This window comes from Microcebus murinus, chromosome 24, assembly GCF_040939455.1.
Source record: "Microcebus murinus isolate Inina chromosome 24, M.murinus_Inina_mat1.0, whole genome shotgun sequence".
Taxonomy (NCBI): Eukaryota; Metazoa; Chordata; class Mammalia; order Primates; family Cheirogaleidae; genus Microcebus; species Microcebus murinus.
In genome coordinates, this window is record NC_134127.1 from 941,897 (window position 1) to 959,309 (window position 17,413).

The 17,413-nt window shown below is 60.2% G+C and overlaps 1 protein-coding gene across 6 annotated transcripts in view; it reads left to right on the forward strand.

The window, feature by feature from the left end:
• Positions 1-12,973: 12,973 nt before the first annotated feature.
• ANK1 (ankyrin 1) overlaps positions 12,974-17,413 on the forward strand; it is a 215,596-nt gene continuing 211,156 nt past the window's right edge. For all 6 annotated transcript variants that reach the window (XM_075997373.1, XM_075997375.1, XM_075997376.1 and 3 more), the window contains exon 1: positions 12,974-13,234. In XM_075997373.1, the coding sequence (XP_075853488.1) occupies positions 13,109-13,234 (126 nt within the window). In that variant the 5' untranslated portion in view covers positions 12,974-13,108. The remainder of the gene's footprint in view (positions 13,235-17,413) is intronic.

Here is a 17,413-nt window from a genome sequence, read left to right on the forward strand (position 1 = left end):
TTCCGAGAGTGCTTTCCATATCATTCCATTTACATAAAACTTCGGAAAAGGCAAAACCATATCGACAGAAAGCACATCAGTGGTTGCCCAGGACAGGAGGAGAGGAGAGATTAATTGCAAAGGGGCACAAGAACTTTTTTTTTTTTTTTTTCTGAGACAGAGTCTCAATCTGTTGCCCAGGCTAGAGTGAGTGCTGTGGCGTCAGCCTAGCTCACAGCAACCTCAATCTCCTGGGCTCAAGCAATCCTCCTGCCTCAGCCTCCCGAGTAGCTGGGACTACAGGCATGCGCCCCCATGCCCAGCTGATTTTTTTCGATATATATTAGTTGGCCAATTAATTTCTTTCTATTTATAGTAGAGACGGGGTCTCGCTCTTGCTCAGGCTGGTTTCGAACTCCAGACCTCGAGCAATACACCCGCCTCGGCCTCCCAGAGTGTTAGGATTACAGGCGAGAGCCACCGAGCCAGGCCTGCACACACCTTCCTCACCTCCTCCTCACTGAGGAATGAGGGGGCTGTCCCTGGGGTCCTTTGAACCCCATTCTGTGACGTCTGTCCATTTCCTTCTGTCAGGGCAGACTGGAAGGAAGCTGCAGGTGACAGGCAGCACACCTGGAGCAGAGGTGTGTGGCCTGGGGGCCTTCGGTGCCACTCCTCTGGGAGAGACTCCTCCCTCCCTCATTCCTCCAGGAGACCCCAAGTGACCACCCCACTGCCCTGTGCTCCTTGGATGCAAAGCCGGGAGCTTTGGATGCAAAGCCGGGAGCCCAGAGCCCAGAGCAAGAATTTAGAAATTCTAGGAGGAAAAAAATGAAAAGGTCACAAAAGCCCAAAGTAGTTATGAGCCTTTTACCAAAGAAATGCCACCACGGCTGTATCTAACCTGACACATTACAAGTGCTGCAGATAGTATTATATGAATTAAAATGTGTAAGTCTAATCACATTTTACAAGCACTAGAGGAAAATCACTATTCAAGATATGCACACTGGCCCGGCGTGGTGGCTCTCGCCTGTAATCCTAGCACTCTGGGAGGCCGAGGCGGGCGGATTGCTCAAGGTCAGGAGTTCGAAACCAGCCTGAGCAAGAGCGAGACCCCATCTCTACTATAAATAGAAAGAAATTAATTGGCCAACTAATATATATAGAAAAAATTAGCCGGGCATGGTGGCGAATGCCTGTGGTCCCAGCTACTTGGGAGGCTGAGGCAGGAGGATTGCTTGAGCCCAAGAGTTTGAGGTTGCTGTGAGCTAGGCTGACACCACGGCACTTACTCTAGCCTGGGCAACAAAGTGAGACTCTGTCTCAAAAAAAAAAAAACAAAACAAAAAAAAAACCCAAAACCAAACAAACAAAAAAAGAAATACACACTGAATCCTAAAATATATATATATATATTTTTTTAAAAAAGACCTTTTAGTAAAATAATCATCCTTCCCTTTTGTCCCCTGCCTTTGGTTTGTTTCTGGCATTTAAACTTTGTATGTGTTGAGTCTTCTCGAGGCGAGGCCTACAGTTGCAGAAAATTCCCTGGAGAGGGAAGAAGCCGCGTGTGCGCGGAGGCTGTGCGTCTAAATACCAAACAGAAGGCAGGAGGGAAAAAGACGACATGCCTTCTGGAGCCAAAAAGAGGTTAAGAAACAGAAAGGCTTTTTGCAGTTGGATCTAGGGGAAAGGTACTGGGAGAAAACAGTCTGCTAATAAGTGAGCAAAAGCGTGACATTAATGATGGAGACACATTTCAGATGATGAGTCCATTTCCAAAGTGCTCGAAAAAATCTTTAATAAAAATAATCAGGCCGGGTTTGTTGACTCCCGCCTATAATCCCAGAGCTTTGGGAAGCTGAGGCGGGAGGATCTCTTGATCCCAGGAGTTTGAGACCAGCCTGAGCAACATAGGAAGACCCCATCTGTACAAAAAATGAAAAATTTAGTGGGGTGTGGTGGCGAGAGCCTGTGGTCCCAGCGACGCGGGAGGCTGAGGCAGGAGGATCACTGGAGGCCGGGAGTGTGAGGCTGTAGTGAGCTGTGCGGATGCCCTGCACTCCAGCTCGGGCGACAGAGCGAGACCCTGATTCTACAAAAAAAAAAAGGGGAAATCTATGAACATCTAGAGGTGAAGAGGCGACGCGCGCCCATCGTGCCACCTGCAGACACGGCGGCCCTGCGGGGCGCCGGGGGGCTCTGAGAAGGGACACGCCCGCTCTGGGGACGTGGGGCCGGGCGCGGGGAGGAACACCAGGGGACGCACAGGTGCGGAGGGGGCGAGGGGCACAGCGCAGGCGCGGCGGGACGGCTGCGGGCCGGGAGACCCGGTGCGGGCCGCAGCGCGGAGACGGAGCGAACGCGAGGCCACCAGGGCGGGCCCGACGCGCGTGGACGCCCCCACGGGAGCGCGGCTGGGGACACCCGCGGAGGAGGGGGCGCGCGTGGACGCCGGGGCCGGACTCGCAGCGCCGCGACGGCGGGAAGATGGGTCTCTGCTGCGTGCTCGGAGCGCCCGCACCGCGCCGCGCACAGCACGCGGCCCGCTCCGCACCCCGCTCCGCGCTCGGCCCGTGCCCGCCCCGCACCGTGTCCGCACCGCACGCGGCCCCGCGCCGCGCCCTGGCCCCGCGACCCGCTCCGCACCCCGCTCCACGCTCGGCCTGTGCCCGGCAAGCACCGCGTACGCACCGCGGCCCGAACCTCGCCCAGCCCTGCCCGCCAGGCACCATGTCCGCACCCCGCCCCGCCCCGCGCCCGGGCCCGCTCCCCGCGCCCCGCACCGCGCCCAGGCCCGCACCCGGCCCCGCGCCCCGGCCCCACGCCCCGACCTCGCGCCTCGCACCGCGCCCTGGCCCGCACCCGGCCCCGCGCCCCGGCCCCACGCCCGCACCGCGCCCCGCACTGCGCCCTGGCCCCACTCCCCACGCCCCGCACCGCACCCAGGCCCCGCGCCCTGGTCCCACGCCCGCACCGCGGCCCGCTTGCGCCCAGCCCCGCGCAGAGCGCTCGCGGAGAAAGTGACTTTTGAGCGAAGGTCGCAGGAAAGCGAGGGCAGGAGCCCGGCAGATGCGGTGTCGCCCGGGCCGGCGCGCGGCATGGCGGGCTGGTGCCAGTCGGAGGGCTCCGCTTGGCGGGGTGCAGCCGGTCCGCGCAGCGTGAGCAGAGTCGCCCCGCCGGGGTCGGAACAGGCGTGGGGCGGACGAGAGTGCGGGCAGGGAGCCGGCAGGCTGTTCACACATGGGGGAGAGAGCGGGCAGAGGGCTGAGTTCGGGGCACGGTTTGAAGGCAGAATGGGGAGCACTGGCTAAAAACTCGCATGTGGGACGTGAGAGAGAGGAAGAGCCGTGGGGCTGCTGAGCTGCGCTCTGCGCCAGGTGGGGAGGGAGCTGCCATCGCCCCGGCGGCAGGTGGCGAGCAGGTGCGGGGAAGGCTGCAGGGACAGGGGACAGCCCGCCGCACCGCATCTGCGCCCTGAACCTCAGGGCGTGCGGGAGCCACAGCCCCAGGGAGCACCGAGAGTGTGCGTGGGCGCAGGAGGAAAAGGCCCGGGGACACCCAGTGTTCCGACGCAGGAGTGACAGGTGCAGCCCGGCAGGTCGGGAGAAGCAGGCCTGGCGGGCCGGGCACCGGGGCCACTGCTGTGTTCCGACGGGGCGCGGCCGGCCTGCGGGCGCTGCTGTGGGCGTGCCACGCCACACGGGCCTGGCTTAGAGGAAGGCCAGGAGGACCCGGGAGGCCGGGAGTGGGGCTGGCCCCGGCTAAAGAGCGGCTCAGGGAGCGTTGATGACCCCAGGGTTTCGGACGAGGCGGCCTTGAGTCCGCAGGGGGGAGGAGGTGCCCTCGGCTCATGTCCACACCTGCGCTGTGCCAGGCGTCCAGGCCCTGGGATCAGCCTCGAGTCCTTGTCACCTCAGTCCAGCTTGGTGGCCGAGTTCCTGCGACTGAACCTCTTTCCAGTCCTCCGAGCGGTCCTGTCTCACTGCCCGGAACCCCTGTGGGCCCCGCAGCTGGTCCCTGACTCCCCCAACCCCCCTCGTGAGCAGAAGGCGTGCGCTGACACACACAGCCAGGGCCCCATCCTGGTGGGGCCCCCACACAGGTGACATCGGTGCTGGCGGCTCAGCTGTGCCCCGAACCAGGTTCCCTGGAGGCCGGGGTTCGTGAGGACGGAGCGAGAGCGCGCAGAGCACCGCCACGGTGGAGGGAAGGCGCCGAGGTCACAGGCCGAGGGGGCCAGCGCGTGGGAGGGCAGGGCAGGGGCAGGCACGCTCCTGACCCGTGCTGGAAGCCCTAAACGTCCCCACGGGGCATTCTGGACAGTTCTGCGCACCTGCCCCGGGAGGAGGCCAGGCCTGCAGAGGAGCACGGGGCAGGTGGCCCAGGCAGCCGCGGGGAGTCAGTGCACACGGGGCTCGGGAGGTGGCTGAGGTCTGAGGACAGCAGGTCTCCCCGGCTACAGTGAGTGGGTGGGACTGGGCCTTGGATCCAGGAGGAGCCAGGCCACCCGCGGGGACCCTTCACCTCCTTGGCAGGGCCAGGATGCTGCTAAAGGTTTCCAGTGAGGGAGGGAGGGAGTGTTACAGGTTGGATTCCCATCCCCGTGCCCCGCCCAGGGCCTGTGGCTGTGACCTTGGGACTGGTCACACACATACTATTTGGAAAAAGGGGTCTTTGCTGATGATCAAGTCGAGATGAGGTCATTACTCTGGGCCCTCATCCAAAATGACTAGTCTCCGGCTAAGAAGCGGACATTGGGACACAGGGACAAACACACAGAGGGAAGCTGACGTGAACCCAAGGAGAAGACCCTCTCCAAGCCAAGGAACACCGGAGCCACACGCACTAGGAGTGAGGCTGGGACAGACACTCCCTGGCAGCCTGTGGAAGGGACCAACCCAGCCAACGCCTCGAGACTCGGCCTCCACGGCTGGGACAGCACATTCCCCTGCTCTCCCCCATCCCCGGCGGCTGCCCGGTGAGGATGAGGCTTGTGCGGGGACTCAGACTGCTGGCATGGAGGCTGCCCTGCCTCGGGGACTCGGGAGGCAGGGAGTCTGGCCAGCGGGTCGCTGCCACAGCCAAGGGGACCGCCGTCCAAGGCCTGAGCAAGAGCACCAGCCCGGGAAAGGGAGAGCCGCAGGCACCAGCCTCCGTGTGCAGCCTCCAGGTGCAGCGAGGCCACTTGGTTAGGAAGAAGGACTTCGCTGTGCAGTGACGGCTCCTTTACAAGGGAGTAGGGATGTTAAAAATCCTACTCCTTTTTTTTTTTTTTTTTTTTTTTGAGACAGTTTCACTTTGTTGCCCAGGCTAGAGTGAGTGCTATGGCGTCAGCCTAGCTCACAGCAACCTCAAACTCCTGGGCTCAAGCGATCCTCCTGCCTCAGCCTCCCGAGTAGCTGGGACTACAGGCATGCGCCACCATGCCCGGTTAATTTTTTCTATACATATTAGTTGGCCAATTAATTTCTTTCTATTTATAGTAGAGACGGGGTCTCGCTCTTGCTCAGGCTGGTTTCGAACTCCTGACCTTGAGCAATCCACCCACCTCGGCCTCCCAGAGTGCTGGGATTGCGGGCGTGAGCCACCGCGCCCGGCCAAATAGCCTACTCTCTGCACAATGCCATTCACATGGCCTGCGCTGCCCCTGCAGGGCCTGTGAGGATGCGGGGGGAGGGGAGGCACCCCTGCACCCTGGGGAGCCACTGGGCGGGGACTGGCACGGAGCGGGCGAGGAGGCGCTCAGTGCATGGAGGATGATCAGGAAAATGCCACCGTGAGACAGTGAGGCATGCGGGTGGGTCTCTGTCCATGGCTCCTGACACAGAGCTCCTGACACCCTGTGGAGAGGGCCGCCAGGAAGGTCTTTCGTTCCAATACTTGTCCTCTGACCCCTGTCCCCGACGCAGAGCTCCCAAGACCTTCACGCATCCTGAAAGGTAGGAGCGCAGCAGTGCTCACTGGCTGGGCGGGCCAGACCGAGTCAGCCAGGACACCAAGTGCTGGTGGCGGGCAGAGCACCTGGGAGTCCCTCGCACCGCTGGTCGGAGTGTGGCCGCTCTGCGAAGGCGTCCGGCAGCACCTGCTAAAGCACAGACTCCTAAGTCCCTAGCAACCCCTGGGAGACAGGAGTGCCTTTTGTTCACATGAGGTGACTCTTGGTGGCCCCTGCTAGCCTAGCATGGGGGCTGGTTGCCAGGGAACCAGCTTCATGGTTAGAGGGTTGGAACTTTCAGTTTCCAGTTTCAAATTCCAGGGAGTGGAGAGGGGCTGAGGGTCGAGTTGGTCCGGCAATGTGGTCAATCACACCCACGTGGCAAAGCTTCTGCAAATGCCTCCATAAAACCCACAGGACAGGTTCAGAGAGCGTCCCTGGAGGGCGGGGCCCAGCGCCACGCCTCCCCCGCGCCCTGCCCTTCACAACACATCCTGAGTTCTGTGAGCTGCTGCAGCAAATCGAACCCAAGGAGGGGGCTGTGGGAACCCCCAGGTTGCAGCTGGTGGGTCAGAAGCACAGGCCACAGCCCGGGCTGGTGACTGCCGTCCGCAGTGGGGTGGTCTGTGGGACGGAGCCCTGCCCTGTGGGGCCTCGGGCTGACTCTGGGTGGGGCACGCCAGAACTGAACTGAATTACGGGACACCCGGTCGGCGTCCCCCGGAGAACTGGCGGCCAGTGCACGGGGAACCTCCCCACGGCATCACCCTGTGATGACGCATGCAGTGGCGTCATCACAGCTCACTGCAACCTTAACCTCCTGGGCTCAAGCGATCCTCCTGCCTCAGCCTCCCGAGTAGCTGGGAATACGGCGCAAGCCGCCACGCCTGGCTAATTTTTCTGTTTTCAGTAGAGACGGGATCTCGCTTTTGCTCAGGCTGGTCTCCCAAAGTGTTAGGATTGCAGGTGTGAGTCATGTCACGAGGCCCAGGAGTTCTTATTAGCGAGCTCTGGAAGAGCACTCAGGACACAGGAGGCGAGCAAGGAGGGAGCGCGGGTCAGGAGCTGGGCGGGGTGCGTCCAGGTGGGGCACTGCAAGGAGATGGAGATGGCACTCGTGGCCGGTGCTGCATAGACCACAGAATTCAGGCTGCAGTAAGGCAAGGAGGGGAGGGGGCACTAGGGACATGCAGCCTGGGGGCTTCCCTTTCCCCTAGGGATCCTCGTCATGGGGGGGCTATGGGGGGCCCCGCCAGAATGAGAAGAGCAGAGAGGAGTGTGTGGACCCTGGAAGGCCCAGGGCAGGTTGAGTGAATATAGGGATTTTATTCCAGCATTTTCTAAGAACTCAACTGTGAAAGCTCTTCCTGCCTTTCTGTTTTCTCCGAACACCTCGGCTTATAGGCTCTTTCATCTCTTTAAATTCCCTCCTGGAAAATGCAATTACTAAAAGGATGTATTGCCTTCATCTGCAACCCTTGGACGGGAAATTAGGAATTCTTGGGCTCCGCATTCAGCTTTGCTGGTCACTCCGGCGTTACTGCAGACAAGCGTGGGGCAGAGCGGAAGCTCTGCTCACATACCCGCGGGGCGGCCTCCGCGGGCTGGCTGGAGAGGGGCGGGTGGGGCGCGGGGCAGAGCAGGCTGGTGAGCATACTGGGGGCTGGTCCGAGCTCCAGGAGGAGCAGACGGCAGCCCTCCTGGGCAGGCCGCCCGGGCGGTGAGAGGTCTGGAGACATGGGAGAGTGCAGAGGACCCTCCCATTCGTTGGGAAATGGCAAGGTAACTCCTCCCGATGCTGGGATTCTGGTTTTCCACGCGCCTTCCTGTTCCATCCCCTACAATCCTGCCTCCCGCACGGCCTTGGACATCTCTAGGCCAAACTTGGACATCTCCTGGGCCAAACTTGACTTGGACATCCCTAGGGTGTGGCACTGGGCTAGACTGCTGGGACCCCAAAGTCTCAGGGCCACAGCCTCTGTCCTCGGAGTGCTCAGTGCTGATGGACACCGTGGGCTCCTCCCTTCCTGAAGGGGATTAAGGCCACAGAGACAGGACAGCAGAGCCTTCGGGGCCCATGCTCTGTTTGGGACGTTAGCTCTGATGTGGCAGGACAAACGCCGCCTCCAACGATCGGCTGCTTTGGTTCGGATCCTAGGACCATGATGTGCCCACTAGCCTTTGACCTTGAACAGGTTATCCATCATCTCTGCGCCTCGGTTTCCTTATTTGAAAATGGTGATGATAGTGGCACCTGCCCCGTGGAGCCGTTTTTAGGGTTAAATATGCTCAGTAGAATGTCTAGTGCACTCATTATGTTGTAGCTATTTATATTATTTAGTTCATGAGGCAGCTTTTATCTTGGGAAGCTTTATTAATTATTAATAATGTTTCTTTTAAAGAACACAAATCGGTCTAGTTGCATAAATGCACACACACACGGAATGGGGCTGGGGAACCAGCTGGAAATCTGAGGGAAGAGAGCAGAGACGTACAAACGGGCTCCCCTCCCCCACTACTTCACAGCTGACTAAAAAGACCCCCCCGAAATACAGCAGTTCCCTTGAGTACTAAAGGTCGCTGTGGAGAAAGAAAGAAGAGGAGCTTCTGGGGCTGCCTCCTGGGCTGGAGTGTAGACTCCTGTCCCGCGCCACCACCCTGCGCGTGCCAGTTCACGGCCGTCCTCACCCAGGAGCCAGGGCAAGCATGGCGGGCGGGCGCGGGGCTCTGGGGCTCCCAGGAAAAGGCGGGAGAGCCCAAGAACGAACACCCTGGGCTCTGTGCCTGGCGCAGGGCGGCCTCCTGACCTGGCGCTCGTGCTGTGTGCGGATCGCCGTGGGGAAGGGGCTGGCGCCTCTGGTGGCCTGCGTGGGGACGTGGCATGTCTCTGACCCAGGCAGGTACTTTCACTCCCTGCTCGGAGGAGCAGCTGGAGCACGGGCAGACCAGCCCCCGCCGGTCCTTTGGGCCAGACTTGGCGTTAGGCAGCTCCGTCTGAACTCCGACCCTGGCTCGTTAGCGTGTGACCTCAGGGTGGTCACCTACCCACACTCAGCCTGTCTTAGTCCCTTCTCACCACTATGAGAAATACCCAAGGCTGGGTAATTTGATAAAGAGAAGATGTTGGCCTGTAACCCCAGAATGCTCGGAGGCTGAGGTGGGAGGATCTCTTGAGCTCAGGAGTTCGAGACCAGCCTGGACAAGAGCGAGACCCTTTCTCTACTAAAAACAGAGAAAATGAGCTGGGTGTGGTGGGGTGCACCTGTAGTCCCAACCACTCGGGAGGCTGAGGCAGGAGCATCGCTTGAGCCCAGGAGTTTGGGGTTGCAGTGAGCTGTGATGACGCCACGACACTCACTCTAGCCTGGGTGACAGAGTGAGACCGTATCAAAAAAAAAAAAAAAAAAAAGATACTCATCAGGCTTAGGTGTGCAGAGCGCCAGCGTCTGCTGCAGGTAAGGGCCTCAGGCTGCTTCCACTCCTGGCGCAGGGGACAGGAGCTGGCGAGCGGGAGATAATGAAAACAGCAGCATTGCTTCTGCACCAAGCATCACCACCATTTTGCAGGTGGGGAAATGAGGCACAGAAAGGTTAAGTACCTGTTCAAGGTCACACAAGGTCACACAGCTAATGGGGTAATGGGGTAATTGGGTAATTGGATAATTGGGCTCTTCTTACAACTGGCTCTCCCAGGAACCAAGGCGGTGGTGAGAACTCACTCACCCCGAGGAAGGGCATTCTTTGTTCAAGAGGGGAATGCCCCCATGACCGGATCCCCTTCTCACTGGGCCCCACCTCCAGCACTGGGGATCAAATTTCAATGTGCTATTTGGAGGGAACAAATAGCAAAGGATAGCACAGCCTCAGCTTCCTCACGTGGAAAACACGGACATGTGTGCTGTGGAGATGAGCAATAAACGTTTGGTCAAAGAGTAGCGGCGCCCGGGGCGTGGCAAATGGCCCGGTCAGCCAGTGGTGGTGGTGCCCATGGTGATGATGATGATGTGCTGCAGCGGAGAGGGTCTAGAAGGGTTCCAGCGTCAGTAGCTGCTGAGACGCTGGCGTAGTGGGCCCTCTTTTCTGCAGGAGCACAGCCGGGGCACCTCCTCGCCGCGCCGCCTGTGCCCAGGCCAGCTGATAGAGCCCGCGCCTTCAGACGCTGCATTCCCGCCTTCTCTTTCTCAGCCTGAAACCCTCCTGACATGTAACAGGATCCGGGGGACTAGCCTGCAGGCAGACCCTGGACACAGGACCTTCCCCTTGCCTCCTGCCGGGATTTCTGAAAAATCCAGGTCCAGAGCCACCATCCTGGGTGGTGATTTGAGGGGAAACTTGGGCGGGACCCCTGTATCTACTGCCCACCGGCTACCGTTCCTTAATGAACATGTCTTCCCTTTGAGTTGCAGAGATCTCTTCTTTCCTTCCTTCCCTCTCTTTCTTTCTTTCTTTCTTTCTTTCTTTCTTTCTTTCTTTCTTTCTTTCTTTCTTTCTTTCTTTCTTTCTTTCTTTCTTTCTTTCTTTCTTTCTTTCTTTCTTTCTTTCTTTCTTTCTTTCTCTCTTTCTCTCTTTCTCTCTCTCTCTTTCTCTCTCTCTCTCTCTCTCTCTCTCTCTCTCTCTCTCTCTCTCTCTCTTTCTTTCTTTCTTTCTTTTTTCCTCAAAAGGCTCCTATAAGGATTTAGATTTATAGGAGAAATTTAGATTTATAGGGTCCTGGAACTGAAAGGGGCCTTAGACTCCAACTAGTCTAAAGTGAAGCTCAGTACAGCAAAGAAAGACTCACATCTGCCCTCTCCCCTGGTCCTCAAGGCAATCCTAGGGAGGAGGTTTTATTGGTGGGTGTTCTTGTTTACAGACAAGGAAATTGAGTGATTTAGTGCAGTGTGATTGGAGTGTGGACTCTAGCAAGCCAGCCTGCTAGGGTTCAAGTTCTGGCTCCACTGTTTACCAGCTGTGTGACCTTGAACAGGTACTTAACCTATCTGTGCCTCATTTCCCCACCTGCAAAATGGTGATGATGCTTGGTGCAGAAGCAACGCTGCTGTTTTCATTATCATCCCTTAAGGCAGTCCACACTAAATGTACTGATTTCCTCAATGCACGTTCTCAGAGCCCTACCGTGTCAGGCAAAGCTTTGCAAAGTGCTGCATAGACAGTGGTGAGCTTAACCAGGCAGGAGCCCTTCCCTTACGGGCTCAAAGTCTGGTGGGAGAGACCTGCGTCACTGTCAACACTTAAGGCAGGTGTTAGGAAGGCTTCCCGCTTGGTGCCATGGCGAGAAGGTGGGGTCAGGCCGGGGCTCCTGAGGAGTGAAGACCACTTTGCTATCTGATGAGTGAGCTGGAGTTAGCCAGCCTGGGAACGGGGGCTGGGGTTGCTGGGGTTGGGGACAGAGCAGTCTGGGCAGGGGCAGCAAGGACACAGGCCCCGTGGAGGGACAGCACCGACCTGTCCCAAGGCTGCTGAGGCTGGAGCGCAGCGACCAGGGCCGGCCCAGAGCAAGATGAGCTGGTGAGTGGGAAAGAACCCAATTATTCAGAGGCTGGTAGGCCCATGTAACAGATTTTGATCTTCTTCCTGGGAGCACAAAGGAAGGATGTTGAGCTGAGAAGTGGCAATGACCAGCTCTGCAGTTTGGAAAGATCGTCAAGACTGCAGTGTGCAGGGCAGGCAGGTGGGTGGCAAGAGCGGATGAGGGTGTAGGGCGCATGGCTCTGGCACTCAGAGGACAGGTGTGTGCTGGAGACAAAAGGGGTGCCTTGTTGGCAGGCTGGCTACAGCCAGGGCCGTGGGTGAGCCGACCTGGGGAGTCAGCCCAGGGCCGCCCTGTCCAACACAGTGAGCACCAGTCAGAAGCAGCTACCGAGCAATTAAAACGTGCCCAGTCTAAATTTAGATGTGCTGTGAGCGAAAAATACACGCTGGATGCTGGACTTAGTGTAAGAATGTAAAATATCTTATTCATTATTTTACATCCATTGCCATGTTGGAATATCTTGAATATACCGAATGCAAATCTATTATTAAAATTAATTTTACCAGTTTCTTTAAAAAAAATTTTTTTTTTTTTAAGTGTGGCTACTTACAAATTTAAGTTCCTTGTGGGATTGGCACCTGGGCTCACACTGTGTCTACAGCGAGCAGAGGAGACGGTCCAGGACCCAGCGCTGAGAAACGGAGGCCGGGTCTCAGCCAGCACCCGGTTCCGGGCGCGTGCGGGCAGAGCGCGGGCGCGGGGTGGCGGGGTCCCAGGCAGGGAGCGCGTGGAGGCTGTGGGGCCCCAAGGGCGGGATTCCGCCACCTCGCAGCTGCACAGCGTCCCGCCCCCGAGTGTCCCCGCGGTGCAGCGGCTGCTCCCTTCTCCGCTCCAGTCAGCGCCCGCACCCGGCGCTGCGTGCGGGGAAGGCCGGCGGCAGCCGAGCCCCGCGCAGCTCGCCCCCGAGTCCCAGACCGCCCTCTCGACTCCCCCGCCGCCGGGCGGCCCCACGCCGAGGGGCGCTGCTCGGCCGGCTCTGCCGCCGGTCACGTGGCGGGCGGCGGCGCGCCAGGCCCCTCCCGCGCGCCCCGCAGCCGGCCCGCACCGCCGAGCGCGGGCGGGGGCCGGAGACCGATACCATCCCGTCGGAGCAGGCCGCGGGGAAACGGCCCGCGGCTCCCGCGTTTCTGTCAGTCGCCGGCAAACGCGCGGAGGGAGCGACCACACGCGCGGAAGGGGCGGTGCGGCCCCAGGAGCGCCGGGACTGCGCCCGCCCGCACGGCCGCCCGGGGGCGCCCCAGCCCGCCCGCCCGCCGCTCCCGCGCCCGCCGCTCCCGCTCCCGCCGCCCCCCTCGGCCCGCGCGCGGCCATGCGGGCCGCGCTGGCTCCGCCGCGCGCGGGCGGCCCGCTTTGTCCCGGCCCCGCCGCTGCCCCGCGCCCGCCGCGCCAGCTGCGGAGCCCGCCCCGCGCCCGGCGCGCTGCAGTGCGAGCCGCCCCGCCCCGCAACGCCGCAGCGGGGGGAGGGGCGGGGGCGGGGCCGAGCCGGCCGTCCGGCGCCGGGGACGAGGCGGGCCGCGCGGCAGGTGCTCCGGGGCCGCGGGCGGCCGCCGTCCCCGACCCGCCGCAGCGCCCAGACCCCCGCCCGCCTTCTCGGAGGGCGTCGCCACCGCGGTCGCCGGGCAAGGGTCCGGGAGGGCGCTGCGCCGTGACCCGCCATGGCCCAGGCGGCCAAGCAGCTGAAGAAGATCAAAGACATCGAGGCGCAGGCCCTCCAGGAGCAGAAGGAGAAGGAGGAGTCCAACAGGAAGCGCAGGAACCGCTCCCGCGACCGCAAGAAGAAGGTACGAGGGGGCGGCGGCGGCGGCTGAGGTGGCCGCTGGGGAAGGGGCGACTTGGGGGGGGCGGCTGAGGTGGCCTTGGCGGCGGCTGAGGTGGCCGCTGGGGAAGGGGTGACTTGGGGCGGCAGTGGCTGAGGTGGCCGCTGGGGAAGGGGTGACTTGGGGCGGCAGTGGCTGAGGTGGCCGCTGGGGAAAGGGCGACTCGGGGGGCAGCGGCTGAGGTGGCCGCTGGGGAAGGGGCGACTCGGGGGGCGGCAGCTGAGGTGGCCGCTGGGGAAGGGGCGACTCGGGGGGCGGCAGCTGAGGTGGCCGCTGGGGAAGGGGCGACTCGGGGGGCGGCGGCTGAGGTGGATGCTGGGGAAGGGTCGACTTGGGGGGCGGCGGCTGAGGTGGCCGCTGGGGAAGGGGCGACTCGGGGGGCGGCGGCTGAGGTGGCCGCTGGGGAAGGGGCGACTCGGGGGGCGGCGGCTGAGGTGGCCGCTGGGAAGGGGCGACTCGGGGGGCGGCGGCTGAGGTGGATGCTGGGGAAGGGGCGACTTGGGGTGGCGGCGGCTGAGGTGGCCGCTGGGGAAGGGACGACTTGGGGGGCAGCGCGGGCCGGGGTTGCGGCCCGGGGAGAGCGCGGGGCAGGTGGAAGGGCGAGCGGGCGCCGCGAGGCCGAGGGCGCGCAGAAGCCGGCGCGGACGCCGCTCAGCACCGAGGACAGGCGCCGCGGCCCGGCCGCCCGGGACCAACTTCGCGGCTGCGGCGTGCGCCCCCAGCCCGCGCCCCGGGAGGGCTGGTCCGGGTCCGCGCGGCCCGCGCCCCCCGTGACCGCTCTCTGTCGCGCAGCACCTTTCCCGGGCGCCGAGGCGAGGGGCGCCCTTCCTGCCGGGTCTGGCGGCGGAAAGGAAGGCGCTCCCCGCCCCCGCGCGGCCCCCGGCGGCGTCGCGGAGGGTCCCTCGGGACGGGCGGCCGGCGCGCGCGGGCGTCCCGGAGGGGCCGGCGCCGTGCTGCCCAGGGCCGGCCCGAGGGCGGCTCCGCGGACGGGCGCGCGCAGGTGGCTTTCTGCGAGGGGCGTGGGGACCCCCGTGAAGGCACCTACGCGGACCGCGAAAGCCGCGGTCGCTGTTTTTGGCCGTTCCTTTCTGGTCCGGGCCTTCCTGCCCGGTCGGAGCCCTCCGGAGGCACTTTGGGCTGGGCGCGTTGTCCAGGTGGGAGCACCTTGCCCGCGAGGGGGCCGCGGCTGGACGCGGGCGAAGCCCAGCTCCGGCTTCAGGACGCCCGCCGCGGCCCGGGAGTGGAGTGGGCCCCGGGGCCAGGGCAGGGGCGCCGGCCTTGGTGGGAAGGACACGTTTTCCCGGGATCGGCTCGTTCTGAGAAGGAGGTCTGCTGGTGGGCCGCGCCTCCCCGGGCGGCCGCAGGGCCCACGGGCAGCCTCGTCGCCGAGAGGGGACCCGGGCAGAGACGCCTCAGGCTTCCGCGGTGGTCACCGCTCTGGGGTGTCCGTGCCCTTCGCAAGGCAGCGGCCCCTCCTCCCTTGAGAGATTGCCATCTCGTGTGTAAATAGTAGTTTCTCAAAGGCACCCTCCTTCAGCAGGACAGAAAAGCGGCCTTCCCCAAGCCGAGGGTGAATCAGAGTTTGGGCTCGTGCCACTTGGAGAATTCCCTCAGGTCCCTCTGCCGGGGTCCGAAATACCAGAGCCCGTCTCGTGAGTCAGGCGGGGAAGTCTGCTCGAACGGCGGTGCTCACCCACTTTCTTGGCATGAATGTAAACCGCTTGTTAGGAAGGAGTGCTCTGGATTTCCATCCCTGCCTCTTGCTTTTGGAGCCAAGACAGCCCTCTCCAAAACGGCTCATTCAGTGTTTTCATCCCACTTCTTGCTCTCGAGCTTCCTCCTTGACGCTCCTGATACCATAAATAATTTTTTTTAAACAATAGTCAAAGCACAACTCTCTCTTCTTCTCTTTTTTGATTCTTTTCCATTCTGCAAAACTCCCTATAATTCTGAATTCTGACTGCATATGAAACACACTTATAAAAGTGGCAATTTCAGTATTCCTTTTACTTTGGCTTTATTCTTTGCATTCTTGGTGAACTTTATCTCAATTTTTTAGTGCTAGATCGTAATATAGTCCCCTCCCTACAAACGGTGTTATCTTGTTTGACTAGCTGGTCGCAGCATGCTGCGTCAGTAAGTGCCCAAAACCTTCCATACGGATTTTCATTTCATGCAGTGTTCCGGGTGCTGTGATTGCTGCAACGGTGAGGAAATCTTAATTTGAAGTGATAGCAATGATGTAAAAACTCTTTTTGGGTGTGGAGGGTGTGGTATGGGGTGGGCTGTAGGGGTGATTTGTTTGTATTTCATAAGGATTGTGAGTTCTCCAAGCCATTAGAATAGCCTTGAGAGCTGTCTCAGAGAATAGAGTTGCAATTTACAGCTAAATCTAAAATCACAAGAAGACAAGAAGGTGGAAGGCCCTAGAGGGAAGGGTGAGGGGCAGGGCTGTGCAGAGAGCATTTGGAGAAAGCTCTCAGAGGGCCCAGTGAGGGCTCAGAGGGCCAGGGGGGCAATTTGAAGGTTCATGTAAGGTGAAGTCCAACTAAGAGCCATTTTCCTCAAATGAAGTGATTTTTTTTAAGGCAGAGTGTATTAAAATCAGGCAGCTGAGGACTTTACAGTCGGCTCACAGACTATAGGGAGGCTGTTAAGCAGCCTCCTTTGCTCATGTCAGTGTGAGGAAAGAACTTGGTATGTGCAAATGAACATCTCGTGCCAGGGCATTGGCTGTGTGTGGGAATGCTTAGCTGAGCCAAGGGCATTCTGAATTTACTCGAAGGAAAGGTGTCTGTCCCGTAGTGACCTGCCTAGTGGGGACTGACAGTGTGGAACCACATCCCTCTCCTGTGTGGAAATAATCAGGTTGTGACTTCGACGATGGCTGCAGTTGTGCAGTGGATGATCTTGTGTGCGAAGGCGCCTGCTAGGGGTGCTGTGTGCGGCGGGTGAAGGAGGCTGGTGTTGTGACGCACTGACTGACACATATAGGAGCCACCTCGACACAAGGAATCGAGCTGAACTCTGGAGCGCTGGAAGCGCCTGCGCTCTCATGGGGCTCCAGGCAGCCTGCATCGTGTGCAGCACCATCCTCCTTAGGTGCTTGTTATTGTGACGGCAGCTCTTTTCTTTAAAAAAATAAAATTCAGCGTTCATGACATTTCCCGATAAGTCTCCCCTGCTTCTGAAGGTCGGGATGGAAATAAATAAATGGCAGAGCTGGTATGTAAAGGCCATTTGCATTAAGAATGACAGCTTTCAGGGAGCCTTAGGCTTAAGCCTGTTTTATGTTTACCCAGAGGCTGAGAGGAGGGGAGGAGAGGAGGACAGGGAAGTGGAGGGAGAGTGAGGCAGAGGGTGGATGAGGGCAGAGTTCAAGGAAGGAAGGAGACATGAAGGGTGGGGAGACAGGGAGAGAAGAGGCTGATGTCTCAGCCTTGCTTTATGGGGTGGTACCATACCTGCCACCCTCATGCTCGAGGGACCCCTGGGTGGTGTCTCCTGAGCTCTCCTTGTCCATCTGTCCGCCTGTTTCCTCCTCTGATGGTGAAGGGAAAGATTGTGTCCTCGTCACAGCTGTGTACCCAGCGCCTAGCCCAGAACTTGCCACACAAGGAGTGTGCAGTAGGTGTTTGTGGAGTGAATGGTTGGATGAGCGAGTTCATATGATGTTTGTCTCTGCCCGTCTCGATGTGTCTTGGTCGCTGGCGTGTGTTCCTGTGAACAATCCACAGGATTTTTTGACTGACTGTCTTTTGGGGGCACCCGAAGAAAGCCTGACATTTCTTTTCTAGTCGTTTGCAAAGCAGTGGGCATCTGTAGGCAGGCGGTGGGACCATCTATCTTTTGGTGCAGTGAATCCCAGCAGTAAGCGTGTTGTTAGTTCCTCGCAGGGTCTCTGCTGCAGTAAATGTCAGGTGGTTTTAGAGCCATTTGGAACAACAGTGTTTGCACAGGGCCTCAAGGAGCCAAGCACTCATAAAGAGGGATGGAGGACGACCGTAGGAAGAGAGAGAAGGGAAACCCAGGAGTGGAGAATGGCCTCCACCACTGTGCTGTGCAGACAGCTCTGCTGGCCTCCCTGGCTGTGCCAACAGCCCTCTGCCTTCCTCTCCACTGCAGGAGCCCTGCCCAGACTTC